Source organism: Onychomys torridus, chromosome 21 (assembly GCF_903995425.1).
Source record: "Onychomys torridus chromosome 21, mOncTor1.1, whole genome shotgun sequence".
NCBI lineage: Eukaryota > Metazoa > Chordata > Mammalia > Rodentia > Cricetidae > Onychomys > Onychomys torridus.
Genome location: NC_050463.1, coordinates 33,635,940 through 33,663,544, shown reverse-complemented (window position 1 = coordinate 33,663,544; position 27,605 = coordinate 33,635,940). Strand labels below are relative to the sequence as shown.

General features: G+C 50.8%; 2 protein-coding genes across 4 annotated transcripts; both read left to right on the top strand.

Moving 5' to 3' along the window:
- Positions 1 to 1,986: 1,986 nt before the first annotated feature.
- Slc35f6 (solute carrier family 35 member F6) lies at positions 1,987 to 13,393 on the top strand. 2 transcript variants are annotated; one of them, XM_036171331.1, is made up of 6 exons: positions 1,987 to 2,165; positions 9,652 to 9,724; positions 10,404 to 10,575; positions 10,784 to 10,996; positions 11,602 to 11,712; positions 12,256 to 13,393. In XM_036171331.1, exons 1-6 carry the CDS (start codon positions 2,089 to 2,091, stop codon positions 12,726 to 12,728), a joined length of 1,119 nt encoding a protein of 372 aa, XP_036027224.1. In that variant the 5' UTR covers positions 1,987 to 2,088; the 3' UTR covers positions 12,729 to 13,393. The 2 variants fall into 2 exon arrangements, with proteins under 2 accessions (XP_036027224.1, XP_036027225.1); XM_036171332.1 differs by lacking the exon at positions 1,987 to 2,165 and adding an exon at positions 4,911 to 6,323.
- Positions 13,394 to 18,534: 5,141 nt separating this feature from the next.
- Positions 18,535 to 26,211, top strand: Cenpa (centromere protein A). Of its 2 annotated transcripts, none has more exons than XM_036170309.1 (5): positions 18,535 to 19,784; positions 23,713 to 23,819; positions 24,141 to 24,218; positions 24,485 to 24,631; positions 25,489 to 26,211. In XM_036170309.1, the coding sequence occupies exons 1-4, from the start codon at positions 19,622 to 19,624 to the stop codon at positions 24,617 to 24,619; spliced, it is 483 nt and encodes a 160-aa protein (XP_036026202.1). In that variant the 5' UTR covers positions 18,535 to 19,621; the 3' UTR covers positions 24,620 to 24,631; positions 25,489 to 26,211. The 2 variants fall into 2 exon arrangements, with proteins under 2 accessions (XP_036026202.1, XP_036026203.1); XM_036170310.1 differs by having other exon boundaries at positions 24,485 to 24,641.
- Positions 26,212 to 27,605: the final 1,394 nt, after the last annotated feature.

Here is a 27,605-nt window from a genome sequence, read left to right as displayed (position 1 = left end):
AGAATGCCCTCCCAGGGGCTGGAGAGATGGCTCAGAGGTTAAAAGCACTGATTGTTCTTCCAGAGGTCCTGAGTTCAATTCCCAGCACCCACATCGTGGCTCACAACCATCTGTACTGAGATCTGGCACCCTCTTCTGTATATGTAATAAATAAATCTTTAAAAAAAAGAATGGCCTCCCATTGGGAGGAGGCTGGCAAATGATGTCTCTTTAGGACACAGTTGTGTTTTATCTATGGCTCCAATGTAAACAGTTTTGGATAAATTATGACTTCCTTTGAAATCATGCAAACTAGAAATGCTTGGGGACACAAAGCTCAAAAGTGCCCTCTTGGATCTCATATTCCCACCACCACCACCACCACTTAACTAAAAAGAGCAAGCTCCAGTGAAGGAAAATTCTAGAGAATGTTCTACAGGTCCAAGACATGTTCTACACTCTCTTCTGCCTCTGGGCCATCAAATGCATGACTCTTCTTTCATGAAGGATGTTTCTCTCTCACTCTGGTAACCTCCTGTATTTCATTCAAGACCCCACTTATAATACATTCTCCATCTGATCTTGCAAAATCATTGTTACAGTCCCTTGAGGGTTTTTCTGAGTCTACACTACCATGTTCACAAGTTCGAAGAAGAGGTCAAAAGAGCTTATTTCTGTATCTCCAGTAATAGGATCTTTGAAAATGGAGAGAGTATGTATACTAGGTGAAATCAGGCATTTGGGGTGTTTTTGTTTGTTTGTTTGATTGATTGATTGTTTATTTAACTTATGGTAGGGGGTGAGCTGAGATTAAATCCACGGGGAACAGGAATGTAGGCAGCTGGCAGCTGAGAACCCACTCTCCTGAATTGTCCTCCCACCCCCACATGCAACATGTGCCCTCCAACATACACACAATAAATAACTGAAATTATTTTTTTTTAAAGCCAGTCATGAACTAGTGCCCATCTTGGAGTACACAGTGACTCTGAGGCCAGCCTGGATTATATAACAAGATACTGTCTCAAAAACTGTTTACAGGCTAGAACTCCTCTACAGACAAACCTGAGGTTGGTCATCCATGTGGATGCCTCTGGGCAGCATTCAGAGGGGTCCTGAAGGATGAGTGGGGAGGCTTCGTGAACAAACCATACCCAAGCCATAGTGTTTGGGAGCCGGAAGAACCTGAGTCCATGACCCCAACACACACACATACACCACTACCACCACCACCACCACCACCACCTCCACCTCCACCACCACCTCCACCACCACCACCACCACCTCCACCACCACCACCACCACCACCACCACCACCACCACCACCACCACCACCACCACCACCACCACGGCACTCATAAGCATCATCTTAACTTCTTGGGCTTCTCTGGGTTTAGGTTTTCGTTTTATTCTAATTATTTATTTACTTAGTAACCAGGCTGGTCTCAGACTCCTTATAGAGAAGTTCCCCTTGGGCTCCTGTTCATCCTGCCTTCACCTTCCCAGTGCTGGGACTGCACACCCGGTTTGTTCTTTCTAGTTTTAACTGTAAAAACACCCGACCAGAAGCTGGAACTCGACTCTTAACGCCCCTTTACTGAGAGACGTGAGCAAGTCAAAGGGCTGGGACCCCTAGGGACATCTCCCAGGCCTCCGGTTCTCTGGAGACCCTGGAGGAAGGAGATTCCCACCCTGTGGCTCTTCCCAAGTCGCCAGGCTCAACCTCTCAAAACTGTTTACCAAAGGCTCTAGGATTGCCTAATCATCTCTGTACGCTCCCAAGCACCCATTTTACAAACCGGGAGGCTAAGGGGGAGTACTCTCAGAAGTAGAGTGAGGCTCTAACAGGGGAGAGAGGGAGAGCGAGCGAGCGAGAGCCAGAAAAGAATACACGGTGAGCCTGGCCGGGGACCCTCCAGACCCTGGGCTTCTTCTCCAGCTCGCCAGCCTGCAGACGGACAGCAGCTCCGGGGGCGGGGCTGGCGACCAAGGGGCGGGGCCAGCAAGGTCACGTGACGCTCGGCCCGGAAGCGCTTGAGTGGAAGACACCACCTCCCGGATGACCCGATTTGTAGCTGCTGGTTCAAGTGGTCTCCCCTGTCCACCACTATGGCCTGGACCAAGTACCAGCTGTTCCTGGCCGGGCTCATGCTGGTCACCGGCTCCATCAACACGCTTTCAGCAAAGTGAGTCTGGGTCGGGCCGGGAGGGGCCCACGGGTGCGGGGCACCCTGCACCCTGCACCCTGCCCTGTCACCCTCCCGCCGGCTGCTCTCCAGCCCCACCAGCCCTCCCTCCACATTACCGAGAGAGCTCAGTCGCGCTGGTGTGGACGATGGGGTGAGAGGCTGGGAGGATGCGGGCATCTGAGGCCCGCTTTGATTCGCGGTCACTTCCGTCTCCGAGCCTCAGTTCCCTCATCTTTGAGCCAAAGGGTTGGATCACTTCCTCCCAGGCGCGCTCTCCATGCTGCGGGCAGAGACTGGGCCGGGGGCCTGCAGAGGAGGTCCCGGAGCTCCTGCAGTGGCCGAGCTGAAGGGATGGGGAAGCCAGGAGAAGGTGGCCATAGGTCGTTTCTGGAGAAAGGGGCGTTAGAGTACATCTTGATGCTTAGTTGGGACTCGCAAGAAAGAGAAAGGAACGCTCCAAGTGAGTCGTTCACAGCATCAAATGCCCAGCTGGACTTTCTTACTTACTTCTGAGGTTTCTTCTGTCTCACAAACTCTATCAAAGCTGCTAATGCTTAGGAGAGGAGTAGTCACTTCATCAGGTGACCGTAGTGTGGGAGAGCAGAAGGCAGACGTGACCAAGAGAAGGTCCCTGGCTTTGAGATGTGTAGTCTCTGAGGTGGAAGAGACAGGTGTGTGTACACACATGCCAGTCACAATGGTCCCTCCCTTCCCCTAACGGAGGGCACACTCTGTAGAACCCAGAGTGGAGCCTGTGTGTTTCTTGGACTTATCTGAGTGTCTTGTGATGAGATTCTCACATCAGCTTAGGACAGCTTCTAATGTGCAGCGTGGCAATTAGCCTGTCAAGGCTGCTGTCCCCAGGGAGAATCCAAATGGTCATTTACTGCTTAGATAAACTAAGCTGACTCAGTCATTCCTCTAAAAACCTCCAAACCGGTCAGGTAGGAAGCCAGGGGATCCTCAGGCCCAGGAAGCCCCACCCTTTGAGGCTTCCAAGCCGGGAAGAAGGCTTCCAGGTGAGAGGCTTAACCTTTGATCCTGTCCTTTGCCCTGTCTCTTTGCATGGGGCCTCTCAGGACGCCCCCTGCCTCAACCCCCATCTTAAGATAGGACCCAGAGCTGGACTGTAAACAGTGTTCTGAAGCAGACAGTAAGATACTCTGTGAGAACTAAGGTAGGGGGAACAACAAGCATGCCGAGATGTGATGTGAGCTACCCTTTGAAAATGGCATAGAGCTGGGCGGTGGTGGCACACGCCTTTAATCCCAGCACTGAGGAGGCAGAGGCTGGCAGATCTTTGTGAGTTCGAGGCCAGCCTGGTCTACAGAGCAAGATCCAGGAAAGGCACAAAGCTACACAGAGAAACCCTGTCTTGAAAAAACCAAAAAAGAAAGAAAGAAAATGGAATGGTTAGCCAGGCGGTGGTGGCGCACACCTTTAATCCCAGCACTTGGGAGGCAGAGCCAGGCGGAACTCTGTGAGTTCGAGGCCAGCCTGGCCTACAGAGTGAGTTCCAGGACAGCCAGGACTATTTCACAGAGAAACCCTGTCTTGAAAAACCAAAAGAAGAAAATGGCGTGGTGAGCCAGCTGTTCCCTCTAGGTACATCCACATCAGCGGTGGGCAGCTAATACACAGCAGCCAGGCCTGCCAAGTTCTAGGCCAACTACCTTGGCATCCTTTGACTTGATCTCTGGGAGGGAAGTAAATGGGTTCATCATCCCTAGATGGGAAACTGAAGTGCAAAAAACATGCAGTTACACACAGCTTCAACTCAGCTCCCAAGTGATGTCTTCAATCTGAGTCCGAGTGGTCCAGCTCTGGAATCCCTGCACTTAACCACCAGTTAGGAGCGAGGCTGGATACCACACCATTCATTTAGGGAGACTAGTCGGTTATATAGCTATTTACCTTTTGAAACAGGGTCTCACTATGTAGCCCCGAGCTGGCCTTGAACTCAGGACCCTCCTGCCTTCGCCTCCCAAGTCCTGGGTTTACAGGCATCCACCACCATGGCCATGGACATTTCCTTATTGTTAGGAACAGAAACCATCCAGTCTGACCCTTCCAGTCTACAAAGGAGGCCCTCAAAGAAGTTGCTTTTTGTGACTTGGCTTACTGATGTCAGGATGATGTTAGGACTGTACTGCCCCAAAGGCCTGGCTCTGTGGGCTTTCCTCTCTCATCTCCCTACTGTGTCTAGAAGGTGTAATCCTATAAATGGTATCCCCTACTCCACCCCCACCCTCAGGGTACCCTCCTTATGGGACTAGACAGCAAGCCCCTACCCAGGTCAGGGAATCCTGTCAATCATCCCACTTGCTCAGCTGACGAGCCTCTGGGAGACCTGGGCAGTGTCTCGACTGTAGGAGAGCACATGCTGCCTTTCCCGGAGTCCTTGGGAGGATTGGCAGCCTCAGATGAGGAAGCGTCTGAAAGCGCGTGCCGCCTGCCCTGCAGGGACCCCAGGTCAGCTCTCTTCTGCCACTCAGCAGGTTTTCAAAAACCACAGAGAGCTATCACATGCCCGTAGAGAGAAAAGCCGTAACTGCAGCCTTGACTAACCCTTACAGCCCTCTCTGGGTGTTGGCTGAGGTCCCCTCCCTGGGAAGTGCTGCTTCTCCTTTTAGTGGCTGTTTCCCTGCTTCACCAGCCACTTCTGTCCTTGAGACCGAGCCGTTTATGTCTGCCTGATTCAGAGCCCATGGCAAGTACCCATTTCATTGTCCACATCCAACTGGGGTTCTCCACCGGAAGAACCAAGGTCGAACAGACCCTCAAATTCCCTCTTACGCTCCCAAGCAGCCCCATCCCAAGCTTCTGAGAGTTGGCGAGCCTACCCAGCCAGGGAGAGCTTCTGAGCCTGACTTGTGGCCCCTGTCTCCACCTGTGGACAGGAGCCCCTGCCTGGTGTCACCAGGCCCTTGTAAGAGAAGAAGTGCCCACTGTCCCTTTGACCTTTGTCCTTGGCACTTTGCCCCTGCCCTTTGGGTTCAATGAATGGCTTGGCATTGTTGCTTCTACATGGCTACAGGACCAGCTTGAGAGAGCCTGTCCAGAGGGATAGAACATGGGACTTAGAAGCTGTGTAATGAGAGGAAGCCCTGGGCCTCTGTGAGCCTCAGTCTCCTCAGCTGTAAAATGGATATGCCAGGTTCTGCCCTGTTCCCCCCGAAACTGTAGGAAGGTCCCCTCACCAACAGCGATGGGAGGGCCTGCCACCAAGTATCCTGTCATAATAGAGGGCCACCTACTAATAGGGCAGCCATGGCCCTTCGGAAGACCCCAGATGAGACAAAGGAGCTGTCTCACTAGCTTGACAACCTGTGGCATTCAGGAGGAAATGGCAGCAAATTCTGCAGGACTCAGCAGTGACTGGACACATCAGACATTTCTTCAGTCTCTGCCTGTCACCCCTGCATGCACAACTCCGAGAATGCTGAGCGGAAGGCCTGCTGTGAGTGACTCACCACCCGGCATGGTTACCCACCCCAAAGCCTGCCTGCTGACACCCAGAGAACCCTGAAAGGAGCTGACCTCTGCCAGGAGAGGGTGTACCCTCCGACCGCTTCAGAATAAGGCGTCTACAGAGAGCAGAGACCCATCTGCGGGGCTGGCCCTCCCCTCACCTCAGCAGGAACAGACTGGGCACCTTAAGAAGGTTGGGAAAAGTTGAGACGGTGAACCCAATACCAGCCCCGGCTACCAGCCCCATTGGACACCGTGATTCCCATGGCCCATCTTGGACTCGGGATTCATCCATCTGTCAGACAGGGGTGTTGCAGGGTAATGGCCAAGTGTGTTTTAGTTCCACGTGTCATGGCTGTGAAACTTTGGAGACACCACCCAGAGCCCTTCTAGCCTCCTCTGCCTCAGGCAGCAGAGGGTATCCGGAGGCTGAATGCTCCCCCAGGAAAAGTCCAATGAGACCACACTGGTCCTACCCAAGGGAAGATGGCTCTGGCTGCACGTGGAATTGAAGGGGAAAGGGACATAAAGCCGTGTGTATTGGACATTGCTGGAGGCCTGATCTTAACAGGAACTGAACTATCTACTACTTCTGACACTTGTCAGTGTTGGCCTGGGAACATCTGGAACACATCCAGCCTGTGTGACGCCAGGCTGAGCCTTCTGGGTGTCCTGTTTCTGATGGTAAACTATAGTGGGGCTTGACTACAGATAGGCACGTTCTAAGCTGGGAAAACCTGAACTTCTCTCTACACCCCGAGCCTGCGTCGCTCTCTGAAAACCACGGTCCTTGTGAGGTTTAACCAGACTGCCCGTGCAGTGTGCTCTGCCCAGGCCTGGACAGGCAGTGCTCAGTGAATTGGTTTGTGGAGTGCACACTTTTAATCCTAGCAGTGGCAGGTGGATCTGTGTGAGTTCGAGACCAGCCTGGTCTCCATAGTGAGTTTTCAGCCAGCCAGAGCTACATAGTGAGACCCTGTCTCAAAGGAGGAAAAGAAATGTTGGTAAGGCTGGAGAGGTGTCAGTGACGTGGTACCAGTCAGCAAAGTGCCGTCTGACTTTAGGGGTCATAGCTGTCATCCTCAGACACTTTGGAGTTTGGATCTTATCTGTGGAACATGCACAGTGAGCCAAGACCCCTACTCTTGTCTCCTCCCAGGCCTGAGGAAATCCACTGGACTGTAGCTGACACCTAGTCCTTTGGTTGGATAAGTTCTTAGATACAAAGAGATTCCATTTCTCCAGTGGGAAGCCAGCCAGCAACGCCTGTGCAGACAAACCAGGCCTACCTTGTAGAAAGCCTAGACAACCCTTCAGGAGAAAGTCCTAACTGGGCAGCCAGCCAGCTAACTCTCCAGAAGACAGGCTCAGACTTGTGCCTGTTGCACCATCAGGGACCACCTCAGACCCATGGGACATCGATCTCATGGACACTGGGCCAGGGGCCGGCCAAAGCACCTATCACATTCCCAAGCTAGCGTCTGGAAGGCTCAGTCAACAGAACCTCTTGGACTGTGCAGTGATGTGCAGGGAGCAGCAAGTGGAGAGTGTGGAAGGACCCGTGCTAAGCTCACTCAGACCTCAGTGAGTGTGGGATGAGAGTGAGCATTAGGTGTGAGCGTCGATTGTGAGCACAAACAGTAGCCCAGGGTGCTGCTGGGTAATGGCCACGCTGCTATATCCAGCTCTAGAAGGTCCTGGGTGTCAGTCTGTGATGCTAAATTTAGGAATAGCTCCAGGATGAGAAAATGACTTCCGTAACAACCACTTCCCGCTCCAAAGGGAAAGCACTGGCCTCAGCTTGTGGTTGGCTGCCATAGGCTTGATATCACTTCCCTTCTACCTCCTGGAGGAGCCTGGGCTTGCTCCCTTACTGGGTCAGTGGCTCTGAGCCTTTCCCTCGGCCTCCCCCTTTCCCTTTGCTCAGTGGCCTCCCCTAGGCCTTCACAGAGGCTCTTTCAACCGCAGCAAACATGAGTTCCCAATGGGCCTGCAGCTCGTCTGGGGCCCCCACTTATGCCCCATGTCCCGTCTTACCTGTGAGCACAAGAGCCAGAACCAGTAGCAGATCAGGCCCCAGAAATGAGAGTTCTGTCATGTAGTAAGGGCTTTTTAGATCCTTTGGAGCTGAGGCTGGGACTAGCTTTGTCCCGTCCCCTAGCCTTACAGAGCTCCAGGTTTCTCCCCTCTAGCCAGTCATGTTAGAACGTCTCCTTTTGGTTGTCTTTTGGTCATTGTTCCCAAGAACCCACCAGAAGTACTCCCCCAGCCCCCACTGTTGGACCCCATCCTTTGGGAACTCAGGCTTGTTAACTGGTTAAGTCCAGAACAAGGGTATGCTACAGTGTGGCTGCCCTCGGGAGATGTTCCAAGGAAAAGACCTTTCCGGAGGAGCCCTGAGTCTTGACCTTAGAGACGTCCACTGTCTAGTATGGGAACTGCAGTGAGTGTGAGCCCATGCCCACGGGGAGCAGCTAATGTGTATCATCTGGAGTCAGGAGGCAACATGGCTGCTACAGTCAGTTTGTCAGCTGACCTATGATGATCAGCATGAGGGAAGGGCCACCATCTTGCCAGTCTCTTGTCTGGGCCATATCATCCACATGGCTTAGTCCTGGGCCCACTTCCAGAAGTCAGCAGCCAGGGGGGTGGAAGATTAGGAAGGGCTGGGGTAGTTGTTCAGGAGAGGCACAAGGCCAGAGTGGCTCCAGGTGGCAAAGGGGTCTCCAGCTGGGAGACTAGTCTGGAAGTCAGAAGGAGCTTTTGTGCTTAGGTGGTAACAATTCAGAATGACGGATGTCGCTGCCTGAAGGGTGCTGGGAAGGGTGCTGGGTAGGGACCATTTCCACCCCCGGTCTGTCTGTGGTGGTACTCACTGGCATTTGTTCTCCATGGCAGGTGCCACATGCTTTCGGTAAGCATTGGAAGGGCCTTCTGGGCTGTGAAGGATCCAGTGGTCATCTCCTGGGCCTTAATGCTCCTCTAGACAAGAAGCTAGGTTGGTTGGTTGGTTGGTTGGTTGGTTGGTTGGTTGGTTGATTGGTTAGTTGTTTGGTTGGTTAGTTAGTTGATTGATTGGTTAGTTGATTGGTTGCTTGGTTGGCTAGTTAGTTGATTGGTTGGTTGGTTAGTTAGTTGATTGATTGGTTAGTTGATTGGTTGGTTGGTTGGTTGGTTAGTTAGTTGATTGGTTGGTTGGTTGGTTAGTTAGTTGATTGATTGGTTAGTTAGTTGATTGGTTGGTTAGTTGGTTAGTTAGTTGATTGATTGGTTAGTCAGTTGATTGGTTGGTTAGTTGGTTAGTTAGTTGGTTGGTTGGTTGGTAGGTTGGTTGGTAGCAGGTTTCTACACATAACCTAACGAAGCCTCAAACTCACTGTATAGCTCAGGCTAGCTGGCCTTGAACTCACATCAGTCCACTTGGCCTGGCCACTTTAATGCTAGGCTTACAGATGTGTGGTCCCGTGTCCAGATGACCAGATACTTTTCATGTACTGGTCCCTTTGACAGTCTGGTAGAGATCAGAGATTTCAAAAGAAGCCAAACAAGTTGAAATAAAGTTATCAAACATTAGAGAGGATATTTGCTGCCAGGCTTGGTACATGCCTATAGTCCTAGCACTCCAGAACCTGAAGCAAGAGGATTTCAAATTCAAGCCTGGATTAAATAGTGAGACCTTGTCTCGGGGGGGAAAAAGAAAAAGAAAAAAAAAAATCACCTCCTTGTTTGCAATGTGTATTTTTAATGCACTAAATTTCAAGCAGTGGCTTTAATTTTATTTTGAGGAGTAATGTGTGTAATGCATTCATATAAACAATATAAACAACACTAATGTCATAATAATATCTGATTTCTACAAGTGGCACAAGGACAAGAGCTGTGATTCTGTTTGTAGGTCGATGAAACGCTGTCTTAAAACCCCTCCCCCTGGAGACAGGCTCCCCTGAAAAGGAGTGTCAGCCAGGTGGAGCATCCCTCACGCCGCCAGTCTGACCCCCCCACTCTGTTGCAGGTGGGCCGACAACTTCAAAGCTGAAGGCTGTGGAGGAGGCCAGAAGCACAGCTTCCAGCATCCCTTCCTCCAGGTACCAGCCTATCCCCCTGCCCATCTCCAGGCTTCTTCAGCCAGGCGCCCCTGGGACCGGTCTCTTTCCTGGCCTAGGGGTGAGCCTCACCTGGTTCCCCAAAAGCCATCTACCTCTCTTCTCTCCCAGAATAGGGTCCGAATCCAAGAGTACCCCAGGAAGGGGCTTAGTCCTCTGTGGGAGGTCTGTATGATCCTGATGAGTGGTCACGCTCTCACCCTACCCCATCTCCACACATGGACACTAGCTCCAGACAGAAGTGTGTGGTACATCTCCCTTGAGCCCAGAACCCCACTGGGATAGGGGACATGGAAGTTACCCCATTTCTGGACTGAGGGTTGGAAGACTCAGATTTATGCCCAGTGTGTTAGCTGGCTTATTGGGCCTTCCATGAGTCTTCGAACCTGTCTAAGTCTGTGTCTATATCTGGATTGTAAAAGATGGGCCTAATGGGTTGAGTCTACACTGTGCCACACCCCATAGGGTGTCCATTGAGATGTTCTGGAGCCCGTGGGGCCCAGGGACCTGGCTGGCTACCCGTAACTACTCTGCTTTTGTCTGTCTGACATTTGGGGGTACTAGAGAAGCTCTTGTTATATGAAACCAAACAAAAACCAGTCCTGGTAAAGGAAGCCCCAAAGTCCCATCAGTGCTGAATCCTCAAGTCTTGTTCCTGCAGGCAGTGGGCATGTTCCTGGGAGAGTTTTCGTGCCTCGCCGCCTTCTACCTGCTCCAGTGCAGAGCCAGAAGACAGTCCGACTCCAGTGTAGAGCCTCAGCAGCCCTTCAGTGCCCTGCTTTTCCTGCCGCCAGCCCTGTGTGACATGACCGGAACCAGCCTCATGTACGTGGGTACGTAAGTAACCTGGCCAGTGAGGCCACGCTGGAGAGGCCACCAGTGAATCGGCAGCCCCACCCCACCCTAGCACTCTCCAGTCTTCACAAGTGCGCATCCAAGACTTAGTGAGCAAGCTCATCTCGTCCCTACTCCCTGGGGACACCTTGGTTGGCAGCCAGCCTTTGTCCTTAACAGCCAATCATCATGTCTTTCCTTCGCCAGCCCTGAACATGACCAGTGCCTCCAGCTTCCAGATGCTGCGGGGTGCAGTGATCATCTTCACGGGCCTGTTCTCGGTGGCCTTCCTGGGCCGGAGGCTGGCACCAAGCCAGTGGCTGGGCATCCTGGCCACCATTGCGGGACTGGTGGTGGTCGGCCTCGCTGACCTCCTGAGCAAGCATGACAGTCAACACAAGCTCAGCGACGTCATCACAGGTGAGGCCAGCTGAGGACCTGAGGCTGCTCCCCCTGTCCCCTCGGTCCCTCTCAGTCCCCTGGCCCACTCCGGAAGCCTAGCATAAAGTCGTCCCGCAGATTCATCCAAGCTCTGCCATCTGTGTGTCCTGGGTCGGGTCATGTACCTAATGGGGACATGATGGGTAGAGTGTGAGGGAGACCAGAAGGCTGTGTCTCTTCCAAGGAAGAGACAGACAAGCAGCATGTGGGAGCTGTCTGGTCCTGTGGCTCCTGTTCACAAATACAAACTGCTGGTTTGGAGAGGGACAGACGGACCATTTACTGACACACGCCGAGCCCCATGCATTTCTCATCCCAGTAACCCAGACCCAAGCGGACACCATTTTACAAAGAAGTGGCCGCCCGGGCCACTCAGAATCACAATTACACCCGAAGTGTCTTGTCCCGGGCCTGTTGTTTTTGTGCAGGTCTCGGGGCCTTCTGTTACCCCAGGCCTGCCTGCTGTCCTGCCCTCAGGCCAGGAAGTCAGGAGCTGGTGTGCCCTCCTGTCTCTGGATCCTCCCGTCACCGCCCCCATCCCCAGTCCCAGCGTGCCCCGCTTCACTTACGTCTCTTTTCCTCAGGTGACTTGCTGATCATCATGGCCCAGATCATCGTTGCCATCCAGATGGTGCTGGAGGAGAAGTTTGTCTACAGACACAACGTCCACCCACTCAGGGCAGTGGGCATTGAGGGTGCGTGCGGGCACAGGCCCGGGAGCAATAGCCGGCGGGAAGAGGGTGCCGGGCAGCGTGTGCTATGAAAAACATGGAAGTGGAGCTTAGGGCAGGGGCTGGTAGCCACTTGGTAGACTGAGCCTCCATCCCCACAGGGACATAGCCAGGCGAGAGGGGCCAGAGAAGAAAAAAACAATAAAGATGCACGCCCCTCTCTCGAGGCGGAGACAGCAAGGAAGGGGCCAGACAGTACCCTTGGGCTTAGACCATTTATACTCAGGGACCTCTTGTGGCAGGAAAGGTGACCTTGGAGCCACAGCTTCCAACAGACAGGAGGAGGGAAGAGGGGCTTGAGTTGCTAGCTGTGAGTTTGGAAACCAGTGAGACGTCATTTGAGCGCAATATGTAGGTTTGCCGTCAGGGCAGAGGGACAGATCCCAGGAGTGGACCACAAGAACCTAACAAAAACAGTGGTTCTGAGATGAGAGACTGCCGACCTGGGGGCCCCGCCGGGGAGCCCCAGGCAGGGTGGAGAACGTGACGTCTCCTTGCCTCCCCCAGGCTTCTTCGGCTTTGTGATCCTCTCGCTGCTCCTCATACCCATGTACTACGTCCCAGCTGGCTCCTTCAGTGGGAACCCTCGTGGGACGCTGGAGGATGCCCTGGATGCCTTCTGCCAGGTCGGCCGCCAGCCCCTGATTGCCCTGGCTCTGCTGGGCAACATCAGCAGCATCGCCTTCTTCAACTTTGCGGGGATCAGCGTCACCAAGGAACTGAGCGCCACCACCCGCATGGTGCTAGACAGCCTGCGCACCGTGGTCATCTGGGCCTTGAGCCTCGCGCTGGGCTGGGAGGCCTTCCACCCGCTGCAGATCCTTGGTTTCTTCATCCTCCTCATGGGCACTGCCCTCTACAATGGGCTGCACCGTCCACTGCTAGCCTGCCTGTGCAGGGGCTGGTATATCCCCACCCAAGAGGGTGAACAGGAGAGACTGCTGGGTGACAGCCGGACTCCTATCAATGATGCCAGCTGAGCCCCTGGTAGGGGTCTCTGCTGCCACCAGATGACTGAGGCCATGCAGACTGGTGGGCTGTGGGAGCCCTGTCCCTAAGGCCTCACCCCACCCTTCCCTTCTGACCCCTTCAGGCAGCTGCTGCCCAAGAGGATGGCAGAACACCGGGTCCTCTTTTATTCCTGAAGCCTGTAATGTTGGGACCCAGCCTCCACAGGCCTGGATATGGCATCCACTCTCAGCTCTCCCAGTTCTTCCTGCTGTGCTAGGGCAAAAATGTGAACTTGAACGGCAGGAATTTATAGCCCTAATATTCTGTGTTATACACTAACTTGTCCTGGTAGATTATCTAGCTTATGAATCATAAGCTACAAAGAATCCAGTGAGCAGGTTCAAATCGGAACCAAGAGATGTATTCTCCAGACGTTTAACATAGTCCTTAAGCCTGTCTGAAGACCTAGCTTTAGGTCTCGACTGCAGATAACAGTGTATGCACCAGGTCTGGCCACTCTGGAGCACAGAGGTACATGATGTGACTTCAGTGCCTTGTGGCCCCAGCATCCCGTGGGCCTCTGATTGTCACTGGCCTGAGAAAGGAAGAGTGGTACCTCTCCTCCCCAGGGTGGTTTTCAGGCCACTCTGCAGCCCTGGCTGTCCTGGAACTCATGATGTAGACCAGGCTGGCCTCGAACTCACAGAGATCCACCTGCCTCTACTTCCTCAGTGCTGGAATTAAAGGTGTGCACCATCATGCCCAGCGCCTCGTTGATGTTTTGGTGTTCTGTTCTTCATACTCCAGGGCCTCTCTGCAAGCAAAGACTACAGGGGGATTCCAGGCAGCCCTTGGAAATCATCTCATGAACCGTTTCGTTTTGTTTGAAGCAAGGTCTTGTGTGGCAACAGGTATTCAGTTTCCTCTGTAGCCCCAGGCTGGCTTCAAACTCAGTCCTCCTGTCTCAGCCTGCCAAGTGCTGAAATGACAGGGAAGAGCCACCGTGCCCGGCAGAGCTTCCGTTTTAAGGTAAGGAGACTGAAGGCCAGAGTTGGAACTTGTTCACCAAGAGGGATCTGTCTCTAGCTGGCAGCTTGGGCCAGAGACCTGGGGGAGCCCTGATCCCGGCAACCGCATGGCTCTATGTTAGTGAGGCCTAGGGTAGGTGTGGCTCACAGCCCCATTCCCAGCAATCTGGACCCAGAGTGCCCGCCAGGATGACAGACTTCCCAGGATCCTTCCTTTTCTTTTTTTTGGGGGGGTGGGGAGTGGCACGGCAGCGTAGGTTTTTGAGACAGGGTTTCTCTGTGTAGCTTTGCGCCTTTCCTGGAACTCATTGTGTAGCTCAGGCTGGCCTCGAACTCACAGAGATCCGCCTGCCTCTGCCTTTCCGAGTACTGGGATTAAAGGCGTGTGCCACGACCACCCGTCCCAGGATTCTTTCTTATGGAGTAATACATAGAACTAAATGAGGATTCTGTGCCCACTTACTCAAGGTGGCAGAGACTGTGTGACAGCTGTCTTGTACAAAAACAAAAAACAGGGGCCCTAGAATGTTGTTTCTGAGTTTATTTTTTAAAAAGAAATGGAAAATTGTCGATATTGGACTTTTTTTTTTTTTTGAATGAAGGAGAAAAGGCATGAGAGAGACCCAAGAGTAGCATCTGGAATGAATGTTGAGTGTCAGAAACACAAGCGTTACTTACTCCTTCCAAAGAAGACAGTAGAGCCCAGGGCCCTGGCTCAGCAGGTACAAACACTTGCCTCACGAACCTGGTGGCCTGAGTTCTTTCCCCAGAACCCTCAGTGCGAGGGGCAAACTGACCCCCAGATGTTGTCCCCTGACCTCTACATGCATGCTGTAGCTGACATGCACCCACATTCACATATATAGCATACATGCATAATAATAACAATTGTAGAACTCCTGAAAGACACTAATGCCCACAATGGACAGGACTTCCCCAGCCTGTTAGAGACAGTGCCAGATGCCCTGGTTCATTGCCCATCCCATTCCGCCACAGATGGATAGGCCAGAGTTGGTAGCCAGAATCTCACCTGCCATCATAGGCTGCCCCACTTGAACTAAACAGGCATGTGCTGCCACGCCTACCTGCCAACATCTTCTCAAAACCCAAGATTAGCAGGAGACTCTGTTAAATCTTAGGAGTTTGGGCTGCTCCTCTTGAACACTCGGGGGATGGTGAGACAAGATTTCTCTGTGGAGTCCTGGGTGTCCTGACTCTGTAGCCCAGGCTGGCCTCGAACTCAGAGATCTGCCTGCCTCTGCCTCCGGAGTGCTGGGATTAAAGGCGTGCGCCACCTCTGCCAGGCTTGAACAGAACTGAGTTCTGGAGCTGTGTTGCTATGGCTCTCCTTAGTGAGAACAAATGGAGACCTGGGTTTGGCCGCAGTGGCCTGTACAGTCCACACTTCACTTTTGAAATCCTTTTTTTTTTTTAAATTTATTATATATACAGCATGTATGACTGCAGGCCAGAAGAGGGCACCAGATCTCTTTACAGATGGTTGTGAGCCACCATGTGGTTGCTGGGAATTGAACTCAGAACCTCTGGAAGAGCAGTCAGTGCTCTTTACCTCTGAGCCATCTCATCCTGAAATCCTGTCTTAATTCAAGAGTGTGAGTATAGCATTGGGCTCCATTCTGTACTGCTGTCCTTTATGATTTATATAATGCCGTAACTTGGTTATTTGCCACAAGATAAAAATGTTAACCCAGGAATCAGGACACGTGGACTTTTGTAGTTTTATGAGCCCTTTGCTTCCCACAGGTGCACCCATCTGCTGGGCTTGAGAAAGGCCGCCATGAGTCTGGGGAAGCTCACGAGGTTGGTCCGCCTCTTGGGCATCCTAGGAGTTAAGAGTTCATGTATGGCCTCGGGTTCATCAGAATGCTCCACCACCAGCATAGGCTGCAGTGTAAACTGCCTGCCTCCCTCTGTGACCATTTCCGTTTTGTGTGGCCAGATCACTTTTTCAGGATCCAAAGCAAATGTCCCCTTTAGCCTGGTATCAAAGAAGGAGCTATGTAGCGGTCAAGTTTAAAGTGGTTTTCCTCCAGAAGTGATAGAGAGGGAAGCAGTGGTCATCCGTGGTGGCAAGGGCTGAGGGCCAGAGCACAGTATGCCTCCACACCCTGCTGCAGGAGGCAGAGGGGCATTCCTTTAGAAAGTGTATCCATCTTCAACACGCCTGTCTCAAGTGTACCTCCACTGTGGAATCATTCCAGTCACGTGGGCAGAATCAACTTTAGTGAACCTCATCTACTTTCTAAATGTGTGTGACTATGTGTGTGCATGTCCAGGTACGTGTGTAGCAGCAGATGTGCGTACACGTGTGTGCATATGCATGTAGAAGTCACAAGACAACGTCAAGGAAACATGGTTCCCAGCTTATTATACCAGTATTCTAGATAGAGCAGGGCACATGGGATCCGTTTCCAGAAAAGAAAGCCACAGCCTAAGATAGAAGGAAATGCAACTTCCTAGTCAGTTAATTTTCCCAGTGATGAAACAAGTGTTACTACCTGTACTGTGCAAGATCGAAACTATCGTGTATGTCAGGCAAGTGAATCTCCAAAGTCACAGAACTATCGGACTGGAAGCAAGAATCCAAGCCTAGGGGCTGGGGATTTAGCTCAGTGGTAGCGCGCTTGCCTAGCAAGCCCAAGGCCCTGGGTTCAGTCCTCAGCTCTGGCAAAAAAAAAAAAAAAAAAAGAATCCAAGCCGATATAAAAGCCCGCACTTGGAAGTTGAATCCAGGGGCCTCATGCATGCTAGGTAAGCCCTCCACCAATGATTCATACCCCCAGCCCTGTTTTTACCTTTGAGTCTTCCTTAGTTGTCCAGACCGGCCTTGGGTCCTATAGCTTTCTGTCTTCCTCAGTCTCCCAAGTAGATGGGGTGACAATGGGTCATAACCATGCCTATTGCAATTGGCATTTTTCAAGCCAGACCTCTCAAGTTGGGTATGGTGACGCCTCAATCACGCAGCTCCTTGAGTTAGACTATCACTACTCTCTTCCTCACGCCCCTATAAATTCTCACTGTATTGCTCAAGCCAGGGTGTATCTTTTCCAATTAGCACGAGCAACGTGGTGGTTCCCAACTCCCAGGTCGCCATGTTGATGCCAAATCAGCAAAGCATGATAAGAGCAACAGTCCCTGGGCCTGAATGATCTTCCTGTATCAGACTCTAGAGTAGGCGGGACTTCAGATGTGTGAGATTGCACCCACTTCCCTCTTCAGTAAGGGAAAGTAAAAGAGGTGTGGCGACAGAAGGTAGACGCCATCGCTAGGTGTGGGGTTCAAATCCTGACTCAGCTGCTCGTTCCTCTGTGATGCCAGCTTTGGTTCAAGGCGCCTGTCTCAGACATTGTGGCACAACCATCTAATTCCCCCCTTTCTTTCTCCTATGCTGGACTCCCCAGAAGTCCTGAGGGCTCCTATGATCTACAATTTACTATTCTTTCATTCAACTCCTCTAGAGCTCAGACGACTAGTGTTCACCTCGACATCTTCAGTCCACTTTGTTTCTTCAATAAAAACCATCAGTAGTTCAATTGGTTCGAAAACCAAACTGTAAAAATGTGTATATTAATCAATACCCCTCCTTCTTCTACCTGAAGCCGCCCATCACCTCAGCTTCATAGGCAGCTGGTTTCATCAGCTTCTTATGAATTCTAGATTCTGTCTTCTAGCTAGCTTTCTACTTCTAGGTGTTTTGTTGTTGTTTGTTTGTTTGTGTTTTGTTTTGTTTTGTTTTGTTCGAGACAGGGGTTCTCTGTGTGACAGTCCTAGCTGTCCTGGAACTCACTCTGTAGCCCAGACTGGCCTCGAACTCACAGAGATCCACCTGCCTCTGCCTCCCGAGTGCTGGGATTAAAGATGTGCGCCACCGCTACCCAACTCTACTTCTAGTTTAATAAAGGGCTGTCTAAAAGACTTAGTGAGAAACTTGCTTTTCTCTTTTTTTAAATAGTAAATACAAAATTTTGATGGCATTAAGAACATACATAGCCGGGCGGTGGTGGCACACGCCTTTAATCCCAGCACTCGGGAGGCAGAGGCAGGTGGATCTCTGTGAGTTCGAGGCCAGCCTGGTCTACAGAGCGAGATCCAGGAAAGACGCAAAGCTACACAGAGAAACCCTGTCTCAAACAAAACAAAACAAAAAAAAACAAAAAAACAAAAACCAACAACAAAAACAACAACAAAAAAGAACATACATAGTGTTCAGCCACAACTGCCATCCATCTAGAACTACTTTCGCTTCCCAATTAGAAACTCTATCCCCATTAAACAATAACTCCATTATCCATCCTCCCAGCTCCTAGCAGCCGCCATTCTGTTTTCTCTCTTAATAAATTTGACCACTCTCATATCTACCTCATTTGATGATGGACACCCAGGTACTTGACAGTGTTTGGTCATTGTGAGTAAAACTTCTGCAAGGATGGATAGATAGATAGATACATAGATACATAGATACATAGATACATAGATAGATACATAGATACATAGATAGGTAGATACATACATACATACATACATACATACATACATACATACATACATACATACAAACATACATACATACATACATATTCCTGCTTCTAGTTCTTTTGAATATATAGCATGGACTTCTGGATAATTCTATGTTTAAATTTTGTGTTTGTGGATAGTATACTGGGGATTGAACACAGAACCTTGTGTATGAGGCAAGAGCTTTACCATTGAGCTATGTCATCAGCCTTTGCTTGGTTGGTTGGGGTTTTTTGTTTGAGACAAATCTTACTACATCGGATGCCTAGCCTCAAACTCACTAGGCTAGGCTGCCTCCAAGCTTGTAGCAAATCTGCCTCTACCTCTCAAGTGCTAGAATTAAATCCACAGATGAAGTCAGAGCACCTGTCATCTCCCAAAATCCCCACCCCTGAACACTGCTGCACTGGAGACCAAGCTTTTGTAGGGCATTTAGATTCAAACCACGACACATTTCCATAGCAGCTTTTTACACCACCCACCCCAATGCTGCAGAAGGCTTCTGTGAAACCACTGATTATATAAGGATTTTCTTGATTAGAGTACACCTTCATGGTAGAACATTTAGAAAACTCAAAAAAGCAAAATGACGGAATTGAAATTCTCTTTCTACTAATTACGGAGACATGACCCGAATTCATATTACTCCCAGGAGAAAGGAAAAAGCTGTTTGTTTTTTTCTCGGACAGTTCCGTCATGGTGTTCGATAGCATGGTCCAAGAATAGTGCTGGCGCCTGCCCTGCCTGACCTTGTCCTCAGATCCCATCGTCCTGGCTGTCCCCACGATCTGAAAAGTTCACTCAGTTAACCTTGCCTCTGAATCCTATTTGCTGATTGCTCTCGGGAAGGTCACGGGAGCTGGATGGAGTTTTCGCACTCTTGGGCGGTCTGTTTCCCCATTTCCAAAGCCACACCAACGCTGATACGAAAGCATAAAACGTCTGAGGGAATGAATTCTACAAACTTGCCACCCACATCAGAACTGAGCTGTCCTTTTGCCCAGAGGGCACGGGAGAAAGCGAGCCGGGTCCACTCGAAGATCAACAATCAAAGCGTGAGAAAGCCCCGCCTCCCTTCGCGTCTCCGAGCGCCCATTGGCTGACTCTGCGGCCAGCCCTTCAGCCTCACTGGTCCTTCCGGCTGTCGCTCCACGGCGGCGTTCCGGAGCCAGCCACTGAGAGTCACGGAGTTGGGGATTTTAAAAATGCGGTGGGCGGGGCGCATGACTTTTGAACTGATGGCGGCGGCGCTCCGGTGTACCTGACGCGCAAGGGTCGCCTCGCTCTCTCGTTTGTCTTCGGCCGCGGCACCCGGCACCCGGCACCCGGGACCCGGCAAGCTCAGCGGAGGCGGAACCATGGGCCCGCGCCGCAAGCCCAGGACCCCGACGAGACGCCCCGCCAGCCCGGTCCCCGGACCCTCGCGGCCATCCACCAGCCCGCGCCGCCAGCCGAGGTCTCCGGGGAGGCGGCCCTCCAGCCTGACCCCTCCCGAGCCCTCGCGACCGAGCTCCCAGCTAGGTAAGCGGGCCTGCCCGAACCTCCGAGGCCCGTCCCGCGCCCGCCCCGCGGAGGATGACAGCGCTGCCTCCGGTTACTTAGGCTGGCCGCGAACCGTGCACGCGTGGAGAACCGTGCACGCGTGGAGTTTCCCGGTTTCTTTCTTGGCTGTTTTTACAGCCCGTGAGAAAAGCGAGGCGCAGACGGGACAGGTAGCTTGAGCAAAAAGACACACTGCTGATTCTGACGGACACGGGATTTTTTTTTTAATTTGTGTGTGTGTGTGTGTGTGTGTGTGTGTGTGTGTGTGTGTGTGCTGGCCACGGCCATAAGAGGGCTCCGAACCCCGAAATCGCAGGCAGTTGTGAGCCCCCCTGTGAGGGTGCGGAAGACAGACCTCAGGCCTCCTGGAAAAGCAACAAGCGCTGTGAACTGTTGAGCCAGCTTTCCATCCCCAATTTTTTTTTTTCCAGAGCTGAGGACCGAACCCAGGGCCTTGCGCTTGCTAGGCAAGCGCTCTACCACTGAGCTAAATCCCCAACCCCTGTCCCCAACTTTTTATTATTTGATTTGCATACTTGGTCTCCCCCAGCCTAGTTCAAGCCACTGGCTTTTCTTCTCTCCCTCCTTCCCCTGACACACACAGTAGGAGCCACGACTCGACTTTTATTCTTTCTTTATGTTTTTATGCATTGGTGTTTTGCCTACGTGTATGTCTGTGTGAACTGCCTTGTGGGTGCTGGGGGTTGAACCTGTAGTCCTCTGGAAGAGCAGCCAGTGCTCCTACCCACTGGGCCATTTCTCCAGGCCTCCTCCATTTCTACTCCTAACCCTTTCCAGTTCTGGTCTTACACAGCAACTGGAGTGTTACTGTTCAGTTAAAAAAAATAATAATAATTTGGCGAAGAGGGGACTGGAGAGATGGTTCAGAGGTTAAGAGCACTGACTGGTATTCCAGAGGTCCCAGTTCAACTCTGAGTACCCACATAGCAGCTCACGACCATCTTTAACTCCAGTTCCAGGGGATCCCATGCCTTCTAGCATCTGCAGGCCATGCACACACAGACATACATGTAGGCAATGACCCATACACATGGAATTGGACCTGTAGGCCTGTGGACCTGGCTGGAAGGATTTACATCCCCCCCCACTCCCCCACCCCCCCCACCCCCACCCCCCCCAGAGCTGAGGACCGAACCCAGGGCCTTGCGCTTGCTAGGCAATCGCTCTACCACTGAGCTAAATCCCCAACCCCAAGGGCTTACATTCTTAACAAGTCAGTCCTGCTTGAACTTCTTCTCTGGCTCCCAACTACTTGCGTTGACTTGTGGAGACCCGTCCTCAGGATGTCTGGATCCATGGCATCTCTGGTCAGTTCCGTTTCATAACTACTTGTTCTTGCAACATGAATCTTAACAGCTCTCTTATTCCTCTTGAGTTTCTTTCTCAAAACCTTTCTTTTCCAAGAAAGGATAAGGTCTCGCTATGTAGCCCAGGCTAGCCTCCTGGTGATAGGGTTCCAAGCATGCACCGCCCCACCCAGCTCTCCCCTCTATTCCTGGGTTTGGTTCCTTTCTTTTCCGGTGTCCGTCTCTAGCTGTGTTGTCTTTCTTTTCTGTGAGTGCTGTGCCTGTTAAACACAGCCTCCTGAGCTGATCTAGGGAGGGGTGGAGATGCCATTCATAGCTTCTCGCCTTGATGTGGTCTGTTATAGTTAGCTTCAACTATCAGCATGGCATAAACCTAGTCACCCAGGAAGAGGGAACGTCAGCTGAAGGATTGTTTCTCAGATTGGCCTGTGGCCATGTCTGTGAAGCATTTTCTTTTTTTGTTTGTTTTTCGAGACAGGGTTTCTCTGTGTAGTTTTGGTGCCTGTCCTGGATCTCCCTCTGTAGACCAGGCTGGCCTCGAACTCACAGAGATCCACCTGGCTCTGCCTCCCGTGTGCTGGGATTAAAGGCGTGAAGCATTTTCTTAATTGCTAATTGATGTAGGAGGGACCAGTCCACTGTGGGTGGTGCCCCCCCACCCCTGGGCAGGGTGCTTGGGCTAGGAAAGCAGGTCAGTAAACAGCGCTCCTCCGTGGTTCCTGCCTCCAGATTCCTGCCTTGAGCTCCTGCCACGGCCTCTCAAGGATGGACTATACCGGGTTTCCCTCCCCAACTTGTTTTTGGTTATGGTGTTTATTTCAGCAACAGAAGGCAAAGTTGAACAGGCCCTCCCTCCCTCTTTGTCTCCCATGTCACACTGCTCTGTGTCTCTGGTACATGGTCCTAACCTCACCCATGATGAAGTCTCCAGTGCCAGCTGCCCGGCACAGGCCATATGCTTGTCTCCCGTCTTCCCTTGCCGGTCCAGCGCTCCTTATTGCTTGGGATAGAGTCTGCCTTCTCGGCTGGTCCTGGAATAACTGTTTAGGAGCTGCTTTTATCCTTCAGAATATGCTGCCCTTCTGGTTGTTCTATTTTACAGTACCAGGGTTAGAACTGAGGGCCTTGTGTGTACAAGGCGAGTGTCTGAGCGGCACCTCCAGCCAGTACCCGTGTGTGTGTGTGTGTGTGTGTGTGTGTGTGTGTGTGTGTGTGTGTACACCTCTACAGAGGTCAGATGCAGGTGTCAGGGCATTGTATTCACTAGAATTCGAGATGGTTGTGAGTGACCATATATGGTTGCTGGACACCAAACCTAGGTCCTCTGTAAGAACAACAAATACTCTTAACCAATGAGCCATCCATCTCCGTTAGAAATTGTTATTTCTAATCATATGTATATGCACATTAGTAAGGGGCCCAAGGACACCAGTCGTTAGTTTCCCCCTGGAACTAAAGTTATAGGAAGTGTGAGCCATCTGACATGGGTGCTAGGAACCAAGTTTGGTTCCTCAACAAGAATGATACAAGCACTGACCACTGAACCATCTCTAGACCTTAACTCATTTGGCATTCTTGTTTTCTACTAGATATATTTCAGGCTATTCATTTGCTTCTGGTGCTGTTTGGGGTATATCTTTTTTATTATTATTTTTAAGATTTATTTATTAATTAGGTATACAGCATGTATTCCTGCAGGCCAGAAGAGGGCACCAGATCTCATTACAGATGGTTGTGAGCCACCATGTGGGTGCTGGGAATTGAACTCAGGACCTCTGGAAGAGCAATCAGTGCTCTTAACCTCTGAGCTATCTCTCCAGCCCATCTTTTGGGTTTTTAAAAGTAAATGTTTATGTTATTCATTTTAAATAGTCTAATATCAGAGTTACATTAGAGTTAGGAGTCTTTTCTTTCTTTCGTCTGTGTTGCGGGGATTGAACCCATGGCTTCATGCATCCCAAACAAGCACTTTACTGCAGAGCTGCATCTCTAGAGCAGAATTTTTTTTTTTTTAATTTCCTAGTGAGAATTTGAATTTTCACCAAAGGCTGTGGTTTCACAGCCCACATCCCCAGCACTGGCACTGAATTATGCCACTTCCAAGGTCCCAGTTGGCCTCTGATGAGCACTGGCCAACTATCCTTACTTCCCTGGGCTCAGGATAATCGAGACAAGATATTCCTTCTAGATGGTGCCTAATTCCTTCCATCTGTTGAAAGGAAAGAAAGGGACCTAAAAACTGAATAACTAACTTTCCAGTCCATGTGGGAATGGGAAAAAGAGGAGGTGCGTAAGGTACTGTGGGGCCCACCAGGAAAGATGTGTTGGGAAGGGACTGGGGTTTGAGAAAGGCTTCATGGAAGTGACCAGGCAACCCAAAGGGTCAGACCGCATTCACGTCGCAAGCAAGCGTGTGTTAAGCGCCCATCTGCCTCCAACAGCTGGGAATAAGAGACTTCCCTGCTCTGTGGCGTCTAGTTACGTGATAGAGTCTGCTACATGAAGGTTTGTCTCAGCTACGCTGCAAGGTACCAGTTGCTTCCACTGCGCTTTCCTTATGACCTACCTCTTCCACTCAGGCACTTCCGGTCTACGCAGGAGGCGGAAACACCTGTGGCTTAGGGAAATTCGGAGACTGCAGAAGAACACAGACCTCCTGTTGAGGAAGCAGCCTTTCAGCAGGGTTGTGAGTTCTGGGGACCTTCTCTCTGCCCTGGGTCACCTTTTCTTTTCTTCTGCTTCTTGCTGATGTGGCTGAAGGTCACCTCTAACCCTGTTTGTAGGAGAACCCTCTCACCCAGGTTCCCTCCCTAGCCTGGAGATGGCCTGTTCTCCTCTCCACCCATAAGCTATACCAGTTAAAGCTCTACTCTGAGCCAGGCTGTAAGATTGGGGGCGAGACATAATGGTGGACATGAGGGTGCTTACAGATGCCTGGAGAAAGACCATCAATTTTTTAATCACTCTTCTGCTTCTCGTGATTCATCCCCACCCTGCTCCTCCATAGGTTAGAGAGATATGTGGGAAATTCGCTCGCGGTTTGGACTTATTTTGGCAAGCCCAGGCCTTGTTGGCCCTTCAAGAGGTAAGGAGGAGGAGGTATGGGTGAAGACCAAGAGGGGAAGAGCATCCCAGAATTCCACAGGACTGCTTATGGGGTACCACGGACAGTTCCTGGCCTCCTGAAAAGAGCAGCCAACGTGTGGCATACCTGACAGTTTGGAGGGGGTCTGATGGGTGGCCACTGGGTTCACTCTATCCTTTACTTCAGACCTTTGAGTCAGGAAGTGTGTCTCCAAGAAAATACAGCCCGGGCCCTTCGTCCATTTCAGTCTTCTCTTTCTGTCCTAGGCAGCAGAAGCATTTCTGGTTCACCTCTTTGAGGATGCCTATCTCCTCACCTTACATGCCGGCCGGGTCACTCTCTTCCCCAAGGACGTGCAGCTCACCAGGAGGATCCGAGGCATTGAGGCAGGACTCGGCTGACCTAGCCGTGTGGTGTGTGTCCGTAAGTCTTGCCGGCTCAGAGAGTGCTGCTTGTGGCTGGGAGTGGTGATTGGTCTGAAGGGGAGCGTGTCATCCATCCTTAGCCCCTTTCCAGTTCACCTGTTCATTCCCTGGTGAAGCTCTGGCCTTTCCCAACTGCGTGGGAGGCGGCTGTCATGGTTCAGGTCTTTTTGGACAATGTTAAAATCAAAGCTGGGTGTCGTGGTTCCTGCTTGTAACCCCAGCACTTGGGAAGCCAGAGCAGGAGGGTCAGGATCTCCAGACCAATATGAGCATCTCACTCAGGTGCCAGGCAAGATGCCAGCCGGCACTGCATGGTGAGAGCCTTCTTCAGAAAGAAGGGAAGACGTGAGCTGTGCTCCGCATAGCTGCCTGGCAGTACGTCTTGCTATGTACAAGGACTAGATCCCCTATTTTTATTATTATTTATTTGTTTGTTTGTTTGTTTTGGAGACAGGGTCTCACTGTGTAGTCCTGGCTATTCTGGAACTCTGTAGACCAGGCTGGCCTGGAACTCACAGAGATCCACCTGGCTCTGCCTCCCGAGTGCTGGGATTAAAGGCATGCGCCACTATGCCCACCTTCAGATTCCCTAATTTTAAAGGAATTTTTTTCTTTTAAAAATGCCTTCTTAGCCAGTTGTGGTGGCGCACACCTTTAACCCCAGCACTCAGGAGGCAGAGCCAGGCAGCTCTCTGTGTGTTTGAGGCCAGCCTGGTCTACAGGGTGCGTTCCAGGACAGCCCAGGACTGTTACACAGAGAAACCCCGTCTGGAAAAACAAAAACAAAAAAACAACCAAACAAACAAAAATAAGCCTTGTTAGTAAATGTGATTCCTAAATTTCAGAGACAACACCTGGGACCTTCTGGAGCCACAGCTGAACCAGTGGTGCCTGAGGAGCTGCCTGGACTTGGCTGGTTTTGACCAGCGTGTCCACACTGCTCTTTAAACTTTCTTTCTAAAAGAGAAGACTGTGTGGCTCTTCTCTGAGACAGAGGAAAAGCGACCATCCACAGCACACGCCCATGGACGTGATTGTTTGCAGACCAGAGGTCAGCGCTGGCTTCTGAACTGCTCGACCATGTGACTGTTAGAGGGTTTCGGACACGTAAGATCGGTTGGGAGGGGGTAGTGTTATTTTAGTCTTTCTGTACTCTGTATCTTTTATCAATTGTGTATTTGTACTTTTATTTAAAATATAAGGGAGAAAAATCTGGGTAAAATGTTTGAATCTGTTGTATGAAAAGCCCTGGAAATCCCACCATATAAATGTCTGCCTTCCAGGGTGATCTCATCACCAGTGCCTGTCAGCAAACATGCAGCTTTTCAAAACTTAGAATTGGATACAAATCTTTTCTTCCTAACCTTCAGTGCTGGGACTGTACTGTTGAGCTACATCCGCAGCCTGAAATATACAGTCTGTCTGGTTCCCACCAGTAAATTCCTATCAAAACCATTCAGAATTGGACATTTTATTCTTAGCTGTAAATCATATAAAATGTATCATATCAGTCTGGAGTTTTAAAATGTGTTTTTTTGGTATTTTCACAGATACTTCTTTTTAGCTTATTTGGGGAGAAAGAATTTTTTTTTAATCCCTTAATGAAAAAAATTAAAATAAAGTTACTATTATAGTTACACGTGTTGGAAGCTTTTTTGGTAAATACTCAGCTCGTTTTACCCCGTTGGAAACAGCCACAATGTAAACAAGAGATGTGAGGGATGCACATTTGCCACTGATGAGATGAACACACAGAAATTTGCCCCTTTGTTGGCAATAAAAGCAATGTAAGGATGCTTCCAGAAAATGGGGCATGCTGCCCTTGGACTTGAGCAAACAGCAGTGGGTACCAAACACTCTGTGCGGACTGAACTCCAAGTTCCAGGTTTTACCATTTAATAAACTTCACCTTTGCAAACATTTGCAGTTTGACCAGATATATGCAGACATTCCAATAAAGCTTATCTGTGGGGATTTTAGTTTTCTCTTTCTAGTGCCAGGAAGGATGAGAGTTTTCAGCACTACAGTGTTGGTATGAAAAGAAGTGTTTTACATCCTGGTAACTAATGGAATGTTAAAATTTACTATAGATGTTTAAGAGCTCCATCTTCCCAGTACAGGGATACAAGTGTGTGTTGCCATACTGGCTTTTTGTTGTGTTTTGTTTTGTTTTTTCAAGACAGGGTTTCTCTGTGTAGTTTTGGTGCCTGTCCTGGATCTCGCTCTGTAGCCCAGGCTGGCCTCGAACTCACAGAGATCCTACTGGCTCTGCCTCCCGAGTGCTGGGATTAAAGGCGTGTGCCACCGCTACCTGGCTCATACCTGGCATTTTAATGTGGATCGTGGGGATTAAATTCAGGTCCTTGTGGTTTCAATGCCAGCACTTTAGCAACCGAGCCTTCCCGAAGTGTTGAGTTTTTGCATTTTACCTTTGTTAGGATTTGTTCCCCACTGCACATGTGTTTAAGTGTTATAGATGTTTAGCCTTGGGTGGCATGGCTGGGGAAGTAGCCCCTTAGGGCTATAGTCTGGCCTTACTTCCTCTGTGGGAACCACACCAGTCACAGCTGCTCTGGTCCCTCTACCTTCCCCCACCATGATGTGTAAGCATTGCAGCTTGGATGGAAAGGTATTCTGGCAGTCGGGAGCCAAGGAATACCACAGGTATTTCTGTCCTTGCTCCAGGAAAAGGTTCCCCCATGTCACAGCTCTGCTCCTGCCAAGGTCTCACCCAAACCTGTGGCTGAGTGTCATGACAAGGGTGTGTGGGTTCACACGAGTCACACGGGCCGTGGAAAGAAGACTCAGAGGCATCTCAAGCATGAATCTAGCCTCTCTTGGCTCCAGGGGGGTCCAGCCTCCAAGGACTGACACCCCATCCCCTCGCCTGGGACGGGTTTATTTCTCTCCAGTACAGTTCAGCCAGTTGATTTCCAGATGCTCAAACAACCTCATAGGAGCT